Below are 15,492 nucleotides of genomic sequence, written 5' to 3'. Positions count from 1 at the left end.
TCTCCGCAAGCTGGGGACCAAGCGGAATAGGCCGCATTCCTGGCATCTAGTGAAGCACACCTTTTTATTAATAATTTGTGTTTTTTTAATTATTATCTTAGATGACCCATCTCTCTTTCTAGGGCTGAGTCGTCCAGGGTCTTTCATAATGATCAGATCACTCCTATTGGCCAGCAGTGATCTGATCATCATCAACCCACTTTTGAACTGCTGCAGATTAGGGCTGCAACTAACGATTATTTTAATAATCGATTAGTTGGCCGATTATTTTTTCGATTAATCGGATAAAAAATACATTATTTTAAATTGAAGAAAAATTGCAATAAAAAACGTACATTTTACACTTTCATCTCTTTATTGTAATGGCCTCTCTCTCTATTCACCTTCTTATTTTACTGACATAATAATAAAAGCTACAAGAACCCAAACACAGTGTTTCTCAAACTAGGTTTTAATACAAAGTTATCAGTAAATATTAATTCATATGTTAACTATTTTTCAAACTGAGAAAAAAGCCTTGTTTAAATTTTTTTTTATTTACCAAACTGCCCCCAGTTATGCACATCTGACCCCCAGCTTGCCACTCTGCCCCTATACATGCCTTATACCTCTTATATGCCAGATTCCACTGTGCCCCCTGATATGCCACTGTGCCCCTGATATGCCTTATACTCCTTATATGCCAGTGATATGCAACTGAGCCCCCAGATATACCTTTTACCCCCTGATATGCCTACTATCGATATGCCTTACACTCCCTATATGCCCTGAAATTCATAATATCCCCCATACACCACTATAACTTACCCATACACCACTCTGGCTCCTCCCCCTCCCATACACCACTCTGCCTCCTCCCCCTCTCATACTCCACTCTGCCTCCTCCCCCTCTCATACTCCACTCTGCCTCCTCCCCCCTCCCATACACCACTCTGCCTCCTCCCCCTCCCATACATCACTTTGGCTCCTCCCCTCCCATACATCACTTTGCCTCCTCCCCCTCCCATACACCACTCTGCCTCCTCCCCCCTCCCATACTCCACTCTGCCTCCTCCCCCTCCCATACTCCACTCTGCCTCCTCCCCTCCCATACATCACTTTGGCTCCTCCCCCTCCCATACTCTACTCTGCCTCCTCCCATACACCACTCTGGCTCCTCCCCCTCCCATACACCACTCTGGCTCCTCCCATACTCCACTCTGCCTCCTCCCCTACTCCACTCTGCCTCCTCCCCCTCCCACACATCACTTTGCCTCCTCCCCCTCCCATACTCCACTCTGTTTCCTCTCCCCTCCCATACTCCACTCTGCCTCCTCCCCCCTCCCATACTCCACTCTGCCTCCTGTGAACCTCCGTTGCTGACAAGACACCAGGGAGCCGGGTAGAGAGGCAGAGTCTCTCTACCCGGCTCCGTTAGTGACAGGCGCTTTCACTGCAGCTTCATAGAAGCCTCAGTGTAAGTGAAGGGCAGTAACGGAGTCTGTCTGTGCGATGCAGACCCTCACCGGCTGACAGAGAGGATGATTCTCTGTCAGCCGGTGGGGGTCTGCATCGCACAGACAGACTCCATTACTCACCTTCACTTACACTGAGGCTTCTATGAAGCTGCAGGGAAAGTGCCTGTCAGTAATGGAGCCGGGTAGAGAGGCAGAGTGATGTATGAGAGGGGGGAGGAGGCAGATGGGAGTGGGGAGAGAGACGGAAGTGAGAGACCGGCCGACAGTGAGGAGAATCCAGGTCCCCTGCAGCGTTGCGGGGGATCTGGATTCTAGTGTTATAATCCGATCTCTGTTTGAGGTCGGATTATATAAGGAGAGGAGTTTTTCAGAGCATTTGCTCTGAAAAAAACCTCTTTTTATAATCAATAAAAATCTATTCGATTAATCGATAATGAAAATCGTTGACAACGATTTTCATTTTCGATTATCGATTTTATCGATTAGTTGTTTCAGCCCTACTGCAGATCATTAGCTCACAGCAATTGACCTGAAAGCACCCTTGACTTCCAGGTCATAGGGGCACAGTATCGACTGATATTTGGTCCCCACGGGCTTGTGGGGACAAATATTAACCCCTTCAATACCGCAATCATGTCACACACAATTGCGGCATTGAAGGAATTAATGCTGCAGAATCGCTCTTAATGGAGCGATCAGGCAGCAGGGAAGGGTTGGGGCTGGTCTCCACTTTCATATAGAGACTGAAGAAACCTTTATTCCTGTCCCTGAAGCTGCCTCTGACAGCTGGGGCACCGTTGTCGGTAAACCAGCGATTGCAGGGAGGAGCCTCTTCCATCACTACTGTAGGAGTGATCAAAAGGCTCATGGGGGCTCTTTATTCTGTTGCTGGCCTGCCTAGGCTTCCACCCAAAACTCTTGTACAAAACTCTCATAGCACTCATGGAGCGATCAGGCAGCAGGGGAATGTTGAGGCAGGTCCCCACACAAGCAACAAACAGCCTACTTACCTGCATGGAATGCATTTATTGTGGTCATCCTGGACATGTGATAAAAAAATTGTAAAGAACCGCCTCCTGTATCCAACAATAAGAACACCAGAATATGTGAGTCTGGATGGGGGATTAAGGCCATGTGTGGATTACAGATACTTTAACAAAACGTTACCCATTGCTGCTCATGGATCATCTAGATTTTAGGGGTGCTTATAAACTTGGTACCTCTCAGAGAGGGAGAAGAATGGAAGATGGCATTCCAATCCCATTACAGAGATTTTGAAGATACCATTATGCATATCCGGTCATCAACCCAGTTACAGTACGTCTTTACATAGTCTCCACTAGCTGTATACACCCTGTGCTTTACTTATCCCTCTACCTAAGCCCGGCCACCTTTATTGATTGTGAGGCTGTCTGCTCCGACCCTTGGACTGAACATTGCATTGTTAATTTAAATGAAAAAAATGCATGTCAGGCAATATTGTGTATGCCTGACTCAGACATTCAAAATTTCATATCTGATGAATTATGCCAGTTTTATTTTTTTCATAAAGACATCTGATCATTCCCAGCTGTCATTGACGACAGCAACACATATTCTGATTTATTTAAAACATACTTTCACATTTCTTTGGATTTCCACCTGCCAGGGAGGTCATCTGTTCACCTCAAATATCCTTTTAATACACATATGCTCTGGTTTCCATGGTAACTATTTTACATTATAACAAAGCAATTGTATAACACGTAAAACGTATAATATATAATATTATTATTATTATTATTATTATTAATGGATACCAATATATCTAAAGGAATGCAGTTTAGACCTGGTGCATTACAGCAACCAATTTAAGTAAAGAAAACTTGTTTAATGCCATGAAATGCCTGGCATGTCATTGGTCATTAAGTGACCGCTTTTTCGTGACGTGCATGGTTAATATTTAGTAGTTTATGTATTTGGCACCCAGGGTGGATCCTGTATGTGGCACCCACCCTCCACAAAAAATGAATGTTGGCAAGAATATTTATTTTACACATTTGTAAACTGTATGTCAACTGGAAAAATCTGAAAAAAATTGCTTATAAATACATTTTAAAAAGTTGAAATAAATAACATTTACTGAACAGATATGGTATAGCATATACTATATACTGAGCCAGATATTGATGGTGGTACAGCATGGTAGGCCTCTGGCCCTAAAACAGCCTGCCTGTGCCAACTCTACCCCTGAAAAAGCCTGCCCATGCCACTTCTGCCCCTGAAACAGCCTATGCCACATCTGCCCCTTCAGCAGCCTGTATGTGCCACCTCTGCCCCTTTAGCCGCCTGCCTGTGCCACCTGTGCCCCTGAAGCAGCTTGCCTGTGCCACTTCTGCCCCCTTAGCCTACCTGTGCCAACTCTGCCCCCTGAAACAGCCTACCTGTGCCAACTCTGCCCCTGAAATAGCCTGCCTGTGCAACCTCTGCCCTTTTAGCAACCTGCCTGGGCCACCTCTGCCCCTTTAGCAGCCTGCCTGTGCAACCTCTGTCCCTTTAGAAGCCTGCCTGTGCAACCTCTGCCCCTTAACACCCTGCCTTTGCCATTTCTGCCACCCCCCTAAACTGCCTGCCTGTCCCATTTCTGCCCCTAAGCGATCACTCCATCATTCATTAACTCTGTCGCACTCGCTCACCTCCCTCGTAGATTTCATTGGTCTAGGGGCCAGCCGGGCAAAACTGGGGCTGCACAGGTGTCTATGCGGCCCCAGACCCCCAGCTTAAGATTCTGAGGAAAGTATCTTTTTCTGCCCAGGGGAAGCAGGAACCTGGACAGGAAAAGAGCATTTCCTTGCAAAGTATGTGAGCTCCACCGCGTTAAGCTGCCATCAGGCACATAGACATTATGCTTGGCTGTCCACCATGAAGACCACACCCCCTACCCCTTAGGTACGCTACTTGTTACCTTTTTAGCATAGAAGGGGTTATTTTCCAACCATTTCTTTCACTGTGCCAGTATTGCAAGGGTTCATTTTAAATCAGTTTTACTGTGTCTGCCTTGCAAGGGTTGAAACTTTTTTTACTTTGATCAAATTTTCCTGTGTCTTCTAATTTTTAACTAGTACAGGGAAACTGTTGGCTTATGTGTCAAATTGGCAGCATGCTTTTCTTTCCAGAGAAATCCACCACATTTTACTGTAAAAATGGGGAAAATGGCCACCGATCATTAGGACTTGATCACTACACATGTGCCAATGGGCCAAAACCGATTTCTTTTATTTTTTTGGCCCATTCGTTTTTGGACAATGAATACTTTCTTGCCCATTAGTTTCAGACACAAATTGGGGAACAAATTTCGTCAGATTTATTCTTACTCTCTCACGCTCATTTTTGTTCACTCTCTCATGTTCTCTGAATGTCTCCCTACCTTATCTGCTGACCACCTCCGATATAATTTCTTGCAGCTCTGCTCCCGTTTCTCACATCTTCTTGTTCTGCATCTTCTTGTTCTCCTCTCTTTCTTCTCTCTTCTTTCTTTGTCCGCATCTCCGCAGACATAACCTCCTGATGAACTTCTGTCAAAATGGTGGAGCTTCTGGTTATGTTCTGTACCCAGACCCATCTATAGGGGAGAGGACATCACCGAAAGCTCCGCCATTTGTCAAAAGTTCCCTGGGAAGTTATGTATCCCGACATGCGTGTGAAGAAAGAAGAAAAAGAGAAGAACAAGAAGATGAAGAACAAGAAGATGGGAAACAGGGATGCGGAGTAGTGAGACACAAGTGGAAGTGGTTGCCAGAGAAGGTAGGAAGGCATTCAGCGAGTGTCCTTTTTCAGGGATTTTGTTACATTTGCAAAAAGAAAGTATACAAATTGAACTGCCAGCATGCTGATTTGTCATGTTTCATATGCCACATTTCTCTGTAGATGTGGATTATAATTATGACCAAGTATTATTAGGAATGCCAAATCATCTGGTCGCATTTTGTTATAGATGAAAAATACAAAACTTCAATATTTCAGCAGCTCGGTTGGTATATCCATCACCTCGGCCGTATACTCCTGAACACTACAATGTCTGGCTTGGGCTGGCTTCAGGAGCAGGAGCCTAGCAGGACGTTTGGAGAGGCTAAATCTGCTCCTTCTCTTGCTATATTTGGTTCAGCATCTCTATAGGTAGGCTGCTCAGTTCCCACATAATCTTGGCAACCCAGAGTGGGGTCTGACTCATATTTTGCATTGTTACTGACCCCATATGGCTCAGACTACGTCACAGAGCTACAAAAAGAATAAACAAGGCCATTAAGTAGATAGCAAAGGTACAATGCAAATAGCGAGGGGAGGAAATTGATTCCATATAGTCACACATTTCTACTGAAGATGCTAGTGTTTTTCTATTAGGCTTACAAATACATTTCTTTCCATTATTTGTTCAAAACAAGTTATATCTGTATGGAGGATGCAAAAGTCAGATGCATCCATAGGCTTAAAAAGCGAGCATTAGTTAATATTTTTGTGCTTTGAATCTTCTGTGGTGAAAGAACACAACCTAAGGCATTTGGACAACTTAGCAAATTAAATTTTCCATACATTATCTTTTAATGTCAGTGCAACAAAAAGTCCACTGTTTGCAACCGTTTAATGTATCCATAATTTGTTTTCATGTCTAATTTAACCTGAGGCAGAAAGTGTCCTCATCTTTACATAAACACAAACAAATTAAAGGCCCTAAGCCTTAAATAATGTTCTGTTAACTCAAGCTGTCACATTTCTCTTAGAACCAGATATTGTTACAAGCCATTTCTTTATAACAGAAAACAGAAAATATACCAGCGCCTCCAATACAAACCAGCAGTGCCAACATTTATGTGCTTCCCTCAATCACACAGGTAGATCAGCTTGCAAAAAAAATAAACGCATATGAAATGAATATAATAAAAGAAGTTACACAGCACTCATTGTCAAAACATTTTAGAGGTTTATAAAAAAAAATCCTAAAGGCTAAGAATTTTATGCTATAGAGAAAGTACAAAAAATATTGGAGGGGGCTGATCAATATAGAGATATTCTGCACTTTATAGTAACCTTATGCATTTTGTGATTTAAGTTTGAAAGATGTTATAATATAATAAATATTAAAAAATATCATGCATTTTACTTTTTACACTTATAATACTAAAATTTTGTATATTAACTATTATATAATATTTATGTACATACATATAAGGGGTTAATTCAAAATATATTTTTAGTAGTAATAAAATACAGATGTTTTTCTTCTTGAAATATTAAATAATTAACTGATATGGATTTTTACATATTTTTATAGTTAATATATATTTTTATATATTGAGTATATTTGTATCAGGTTTTGTATATGTTTTTCATTTTATTTTTATAATATATATATATATATATATATATATATATATATATATATATATACCTCTTTTCCTTCCTTGAACCACTTTTGATAGGTACTTACCACTGTAGATTGGGAACGGGGGTGAGAGCAGTGGTGGAGTTAGCATATACAATATGGATCTACATAGTACAAAACCTGCAGTCATGAAATATTTGTCAACAGATGAACCAAAAAAGGGGTAGTAACCTTAAATGTCCTTTAGCAAATGTGAGACACTTGGCAAAAAAAATGGGTGAGCTGGAAATATTGGTAAGTGATGAATAGTACGATTTGATCTGTATCATTGAAACGTGGTGGGATGATACGCATGACTGGTCAGTTAATTTACAAGGTTACTCGCTTTTTAGAAAGGACAGTATAAATAGAAAGGGGGGAGGGATATGTTTATATGCAAACCCTAAAGTAAAGCCCAGTATGAAGGAAGCTGTGCATGATGACAGTAGTAATGTGGAGACACTGTGAGTGGAGATTAACCTAGATAGTAAAAAGTCACACACTACTTGTAGGTTTATGCAACAAGCCACCCAACATTAGTAATGAAGGGGACGACCAGCTATTATTTCAAATTGAAAAGGCTGCAAATAGGAATGAAGTTTTAATCATGGGAGATTTAATTACCCAGATATAGATTGGAATAGTGGAACTAGTTCCAATAAGGGCAGCAAGTTTCTGAAACTGCTTAATGACCAATTTATGTCAGAATTAGTAGAGACCCCCAACCAGAATGGATGCCTGTCTAGATCTGGTAATAACTAACAATGAGGAACTTATCTCAACAATCAAAGTAAGAGAACACTTGGGGGAATAGTGACCATAACATGGTTTCATTTGAGATGAATTCCAAAAAGCAAATACGTAACTACTCTACCAAAACACTTAATTTACGAAGTGAAAACTTTGACGGGCTAAGGTCAACTATGGAATGTATAGACTGGATTGGATTGTTCTCTGGACTAAACACAGAGGACAAATGGAATAACTTTAAGGACACATTGCAAAATTACACATCTCAATATATACCTATGGGAAACAAATACAAAATAAGCAAATCAAAACCAATGTGGCTTACCTGGAAAGTAAAACAGGAAATAAGAAATAAACAAATGCCATTTAAGCATTATAAAAGCAAGGGATCAGTGGTATCATTTATGGCATACAAACCTGCCAACAAAGCCTGCAAAAAAGGCAATTAAAATGGCTAAATTGGAAAATGAGAAACTAATTGCCAAGGAGAGTAAAACTAATCCCAAGAATTTTTTTAAGTATGTAAATGGAAAAAACTTAAAGGTAGAAAATGTTGGTCCTTTATGATCTGAAACCGGAAACTTGGTTAGTGATAGACTTGTGCATTCGTATTTGGGCGACCATAAAAACACCCTATAGTGTGTTTTCGTTGTTCGTGCGTTTTCGTTGTTCAGCCCGAATACCGTAGAAACGAACATGGCAGCGGCGAAACATACACAATATGACAGTAGACTTGTGCATTTGGATTCATTCGAATTGCAAGTTTACAGAATTTAAAAAACAGCCTTTGGTTCTCTCTTTAAGGGTTGTGCCATTTGGGTTGTATGTTGCTCCAGCAACATTTCTGGATCGTGTTTTTGTAACCTCATAATTCATATACTGATGCTTATTTAGATTATGTGGGAAGGGGAAGGGTGCTGAAGAAATACTGCACCAAGATGCTTCTAACCCTAGGCTCACCCTTGCATAAGGTTTTTCTGTGCCCAGGGGCATTAAGCAATTGACCTATTCACCCTCTTTTAAAACAACCTTAAGATATTTGCCATATTTGACTTGCAAGCAAAGTACTCGTTTGTTCTTGTCACTGATTTCTTAGTGGAGGACAAATAACAAGTTTCATGTATTTGACCTAAATATACCATGCAGATCCAACAGACTGTAATTAACTAGCTTTGTCAGTTAGTTCTTGTTATGTAACAGAAAGCTTTTCACAGAGAAATGTACTGATGCATCCTGCTCTCTAGTGGTTGCTGTCTGTTTAATTTGCCGGTACTCAATTTAAATATTCTTCAGAATAAGTCATTGCTTATATCTTATATTCTGCCCCAGTTTTCCATGGCTGTGGTTGAATACACTGCCTCTGAATGTTAAGGGTGAGTACTATTTTAACGCAATAGCTATTAGTGCTAGAGATGGATAGAAAGAGAGCTTTGTAGTGTTCAAATAAAAGTAACAATTTATTTGAAAAAAGTGTACTTTATACAAAAATATAGTCCAAATCCAATAAAAAAAATTTCAATACAGAATTTCTTGAATTTATGTAAATAACTTATTATAGTTGACCTGATGCGTTTTGCCCAAAGGCTTCCTCAAAGGTATACATGCCTTCTAGACTGTGTGAAACAATATGGGGTTGAATCTAGCTATGAGGTATCAAAAAAGAGGAGCAGCAGGGTTAAAGTTCTGTTCCAAGTGTTCAAGGCAGACAGTAAGGAACAATCCAAGTTTATAGATCTAAGTAACAAAGAAATTACATAGGAGACAGAATGCTGTGTGGCAGGTCCAAAAGCACTAGGACAACTGAACACTTGGTCCATGGCATACTAAGGTTTTTTACTTTTTCGAAATAAAATTCATAAGAATAATTTGGTGTAAGGGGCCCTTGCAGAGTATGTGAGAGGAGTGAGACACTGGTCTCTCTTAAATGTATCATAAGTATCCTGTTCCTTAGTTCACATATATATATATATATATATATATATATATATATATATATATATATACATATATATATATATATATATATATATATATATATATTATCACTGGTACTTTTGAATGTGGCCCCCTTTATCTTTTCACGAAGGGCGCCTAAAATCATTGACTTGCCCTTGACTGCGGTCCACTCTGCTCAAATGCATATTATCACAGATACTGCAGGAGCCACTACCTGCTTGCTCTACTGTAAAGTTAATGGGTAATGTGAGCATGAAACAATTAATGGAAAACCAGCCCACAGATTCACTCATAGCTCTCCCCACAGGACGCAAAGCAACTGCACCTTAACTGGTTCATGCCATGACCCTTAAATTATACTCGCTGCCACCACCAAGTCATATTTAAGGTTTTAAAGATATCTATGGAGACTTTGGTAACTGAACTGAACTCAACTGATTAAGTTATATAAAAACCTAATTTGGTCAAAAAGGTATAACTTCCAAATTTGAAAAAGGGTTTCGGAAGCTCTGAAACCTCAGGGTTCAAATTTCAGCACAAAGACAGAACTGATTAATTTATAGTTAATATGAATACAATGGTCACAGTGCTTCTAAATAATGGTAAACCAAAAAACATACAAAAATACATGAATACAAAACAGTATCAAAAACTTACATTAAACAAAAATACAATACTTCTCTGGAATGTCCAGATATTAAAGTCCTTTGTCAAAATGATATTACAGGATATTCCAAGTGTGTGTCTCATATTGCCGTTGCTATAGGAATCTGCTTCCTTTGTCTCTAGGAGACCACCCATTTGGTGTCATGTGGGAGGTGAGTGTGTAGCCATGAACTTTACAATAATCTTAATGCCTTCGGCCAGATTTTGCCTGATATTTTAAAATGCCATATTTTGTTGCTATGGTACCTTGTACGTTAATCACCCTGGAGTTTTTTTTACGTACTAAGCCACTGTTATTTTTTTTCATGTTTCTATGGTTTCAAATGAAAGCCCTATTTTTTCTCAAAAAGGATGTATAATTTGTGTGGGTACAGGAATTAAACAGCTTTAGGAGCCCTCACTTACAAGTTCTATCAATTAACTTCAAGAAAAAGCTAGTGTTAGCACTCTTTCTTGTACTTTGTTGTGTGTTTAGTAGTTCTAGTGTCAGCTGGCACAAGTTTATTGATTTTTTGTGGATTGTGGAGTGGATCCTGAGCCTTTGCAGCACCTGGTCCATAAAGACATGGTTGGATGTGTTTGGTGTGGAAGAACTTGACAAGCCTGCACAGAGCCCTGACCTCAACCCCATCAAACACTTTTGGGATGAACAGGAACAGAGATTACGAGCCAGGCCTTCTTGTCCTCTACTGGATGAATGGGCAGAAATTCTCACAGAAACCATCCAGAATCTTGTGAAAAGTCTGACTGTTGTAGCTTCGATTTTCTGGGCTAGGCTTAAATCCCCATTAAAAACCTCAATAATGACACCACACCATAGAATATGGATAAGAAAAGGCCACAGCCAATTTTATTTATTAGAGTCATTGTCACGCCAAAACCTGAAACAATAAACATAGGTGCGTTTACAAGGACAATGACTCAAAACACCAACATGTAAATATATACAATAAACACCCAAGCTTGCCAAGTAATCCAGGTACCATAACCAAATACCACTTAAGGGACATACCGAGATGCCCCCACCCTGACCTGAGGTTCCAGCACTGACAGCCAAGAACCTCCCACCAGATGTTACCAACCATTCACTTACCACCACATTAACCCCCTGGATACCTGGCAAGCTGCCGCCCCACAGACTGTGACAAACGACACAAACCAACAAACAAAAGAAAAAGGGAGGGAGGGTGGGACACGCAACCAGGTAAGCTAACCACAAGAATGGTTCCTGAGCCCGGGAAAGCAGCCACTTATATAATCTTCCCCCAACTCCACCCCCGAAATTCCTGCCAAAAAGCCTACCCCTCCTCCGCACAACAGTCAGGGCCCACTATAGCCCATGCTGCCCCCCCGTGGGCATCATTCCCGGGAGAGTGGAAGCTGTTATAGCTGCAAAGGGGACCAACTACATATTAATGCCTATGTATTTAGAATGCAATATCATCAACGTCCCTGTTGGTGTAATGGTCAGTTGTTCCAATACTTGCCTACTATAGTTATACTACCTGTGCCTTTCATTTATCAAAGTTCATGGGTTTACTGGTATGATGACAATATTATTTTTAGAAAATTCTGTAATGTCCATAATCCACTTTTTACTTGAACATTGGCATCATCTTTTGCCCCCTTTTTATCCTTTTTTCCATGTTCTGTGCCTCTGGGAGTTGTTCCTTTTGCTTATGAACAACATTTATTTCTCAACAGTATTCAGAAAGCATATTCATATGTATATGACATAAATAACACAAATAAGTAGAGTTGTAATATAAAAGGTTGTCAGAGACACTGAGAAAATGTAAGTAGGCTTAAGAGTCCTACTCTAAATATTGGCTATTGGATACAATCCCTTGTGTTTTTGTTTTCGTACATTTATAAAATCACATAAATATATTTAACACATACACTCTTTGTTCTCATATTAATAACTAATGCCTTCTAGTGATTGTGTTTATACACTATAAATATTTTATCACATTCAACCTTTGTCAAGTAGATACAATTTTGTTACATCATAAGTTTTTGTCTTATTTTATATTACAGTCTATAGAATAATCACATTCAGGCTGCGAAAATGTGAAAGCTAGCACCTACAGATTTTGTGACTGGATCCTAAAGAATAAAAAGTTTTAAACCAAGAACATAATATCCTAATATATTTGTCAATACAGTAACTGTGTTAAATCCATGTTTCATCTAATCTAGTTTTTTTATTTGTTTTAAATAAACCATGATTACATACGTTGAGTCACTTTTAGTAAACAACATACATTTAACCCCTTAATGACAAAGCCTGTACATGTACGGGCTCAAAATGCATTGTTTTCAATGGGTTTAGGGACCGCCCATTGTCCTTAAGGGGTTAATATCTGGTAGTTCTCCTGGTTTGATCCAGAGTCTGGATCAGTTTCTTCTTTCTCCATGATGGGCAGTAGGATGCGAACATGTCCACTTCCTACGCAAATTCTACCTACTTGCTATTTACTGATCCCCACTCAATTCCCTGTGGAGAAAAACAAGCAAATCCCTCGGGTTTACAATGTAATAAAGTATATGGTGTTAGCGTAAGTGATAGTTGGAGAGAGTTTGCATGTTAGTATGTGCTTGTGTTTTAGTTACAGGGCGGGGGCAACAAAGAAATACTGCACCTATTCGCCACTATCTAGGCTCACTCCCATGCATAGACATTATGTCACGCCAATGAGGCTGCTGCTAGCCAGCGTGAGATCCCCGGGTGGCATACACTTTGCTGATGGGTAGTGCATTGGGTAGTTAAGGGTAGTGAAGGCTGGAGGAGGGTCAGTGACACACAGCAAAGGGCGCATCTGTGACATACAGCAAGGGGTAGGGTAGGCTTCGCACCCTGGTTAAAAATCTGAACCTGCAATGCAGAGTGCCCTGGTATGTTCCTGAGCTGCCTGTCTTGTGTATTGATTCGGGGAACATTATACCTTGACTCCTGGCTTATCTTTGACCATTCTCTGCCCAATGATTATGTATCTCAGTATCCTGATCTGTGTACTGTACCTGGCTTGTCAGACTATCTGCTCCGTGTACTTGGCTTGATGTTGAAGTGTATTTCACTTGATGTTGAAGTGTATTTCGCTTCAATGATTCCATATAGTTCTAACATGACCTAATACTAAGCCTGATATACTCAGTGCCTATCTATACCTGCCTTTACCTGAGCCTTTATACTGTTATTCCCTTAGCTTGTTTTTAGCTGAACACCTTGCTATGTATTTCACGATTCCATGTAGTTCTAACATAACACTATATATATATCTGTACTTTGTAGCAAGGGCATAACTAGGAATAACCTGCACCTTTGCTATCTGGGTACTATGGGATAAAATGCCACAAGTGTCAGAGAGCTAATGTCTATTTGACAGGCACAGGGCTATACTTTCTTTTCTGCATTTTTATGGGATACAGACTATTCCAAATGTAATGCTTGGCTTGAGACACTAAGCCAATAAAGACAAAAGGAACAAACATGTATTGTCTTGTTGGAAAAATATATGGTATGGCCATGTTTGCTACAGTTCTACTACTCTTGATGTATTGAAACAAACCAGCTGTATATTATGGATTTTTTTTTCTTATGCTTTCACATTTTTAAAGCAGAACATAGTGTTTTACATTTTGTTTTTGTTTTTGTAGGTTTTGCAGATGTACCTCCCTTTTTGTGGCATTGCAATATCTAATGCTCAGCTATTTGCTGCATCCCGAAAAGAGTATGACAGAAGCAGGGTATGTTAATGTTTACTATAATACACACATCATAAGCAGGTTGCAATAATGCTCCGTCTAATTGTTTTTTTCATGCCATTTCTTTGAAAACTTTCATTTGAATAATTAGTGTCTTCCAAACTCTGTCAAAAGCTGCCATTTTTAACCCACCCTTTGCTAAATGTGCTCAACTGCAAGTACAATCAGCAAGCATCCCTAAACCAAATGTGTAGGTTACAGATTACATATTATAACAGACACCTAACTGGAAGGGAGCACAGGAGTTTTTTCTTACTGAATAGATCGGTACCAGATAAATTCTATGGACACAGTACCACTATCCTTGTGCTCTCTATGATTTCGCTTTTTTGCCCTTTTTAGGGAGAGGCAGCTCATCTTCCAAACACTAGGGCTGAAATATATATATATATATATATATATATATACACACGCTATATGGCCACCAATGGTGGGACACCTCACAATTATGACATTGCGTTCTAAATACATTAACAGTTAATGTTACAAATTTTGGGGGACGAGATGCCCGCTGGGACAGTCCCAGCCACAGGTCTGTGTTTTACCCCTGGATAACAGCATCTTTCCCACATGGATTGGGATACCACTTAGGGTTCTACGTTCATTCGATTTAATTTACATATCCTGTTGTGGAATATAAAAGGTCTTAACACTCTGATAAAGAGGCAAAAGATCTCCTTACCTTATTTAGATAAGATGTTGTACTATTACAAGATACCCACCGGGCAAAGTACACAGGCACATTGAAAGTACCCTTGATAAAGAGTTGTATATCAGCCCCCAATCCTTCAGTATATACTGTAGATTATTCCACTGCCTTTCAATAATATTGGCCAGTCCATTATTTTAAAACTTACAGAAAAGAAATTACCATAGTACATAACCATTAATATATTTCAAAGTTCCACCCCCAAAAAAACATATGACCATTTATGCTGCTGAACGGTGTTTCGCTTCCCCTTTTTCTTATGGACAGACAAAGTTAGCGCATTGATTTCTTTTCCTGATGTTTAAAAAAATATTTGAAATATTTACAAACATTTTTTTAGCCTGGACTGTGCATTCTTATCTATCCCACAATGTCCTCATTATCTGAGAATACAGAGACAGAATATTGCATATTTAATGTGTGTATTTTTCAACAGAAATTGTATTATATACAATGTGTGATATTATATTACATGATTCAGGCTTTGCTGGAGGTGGTGAATGATCTGTTTGAGGAACAGACAGACCTGGAGAAAATTGTCAAGAAAATTATGCATCGAGCCCAGACACTACTGAAGTGTGAACGTTGCTCAGTGCTCCTCTTGGAGGATATTGAATCCCCAGTAAGTTGTCATATCACAAATTTGACTTCATCTATAATTAAATCCTGTAAAACTGTAAAGCTGGTTTATTGCATTGTTCGGAGTTTTGTATAGTAACTTTGGATATATATAGCATATATAAAAGGTATATCTCTCAATGCTACTCCACTATAACTCGCACGGACAC

General features: G+C 39.6%; 1 protein-coding gene across 1 annotated transcript in view; it reads left to right on the top strand.

Annotated features, from left to right (window-relative positions):
* Nucleotides 1-15,492, top strand: part of PDE11A (phosphodiesterase 11A) — a 98,883-nt gene that overhangs the window by 51,393 nt on the left and 31,998 nt on the right. Inside the window, exons 3-4 of the mRNA XM_053471748.1 lie at nt 13,888-13,977; nt 15,186-15,326. Of these exons, the coding sequence (XP_053327723.1) occupies nt 13,888-13,977; nt 15,186-15,326 (231 nt within the window). The remainder of the gene's footprint in view (nt 1-13,887; nt 13,978-15,185; nt 15,327-15,492) is intronic.

This window comes from Spea bombifrons, chromosome 7 (assembly GCF_027358695.1).
Source record: "Spea bombifrons isolate aSpeBom1 chromosome 7, aSpeBom1.2.pri, whole genome shotgun sequence".
Classification (NCBI taxonomy): domain Eukaryota; kingdom Metazoa; phylum Chordata; class Amphibia; order Anura; family Pelobatidae; genus Spea; species Spea bombifrons.
Note: the sequence above shows the minus strand (reverse complement) of the source record. Positions and strands in the feature narration are given on the sequence as shown.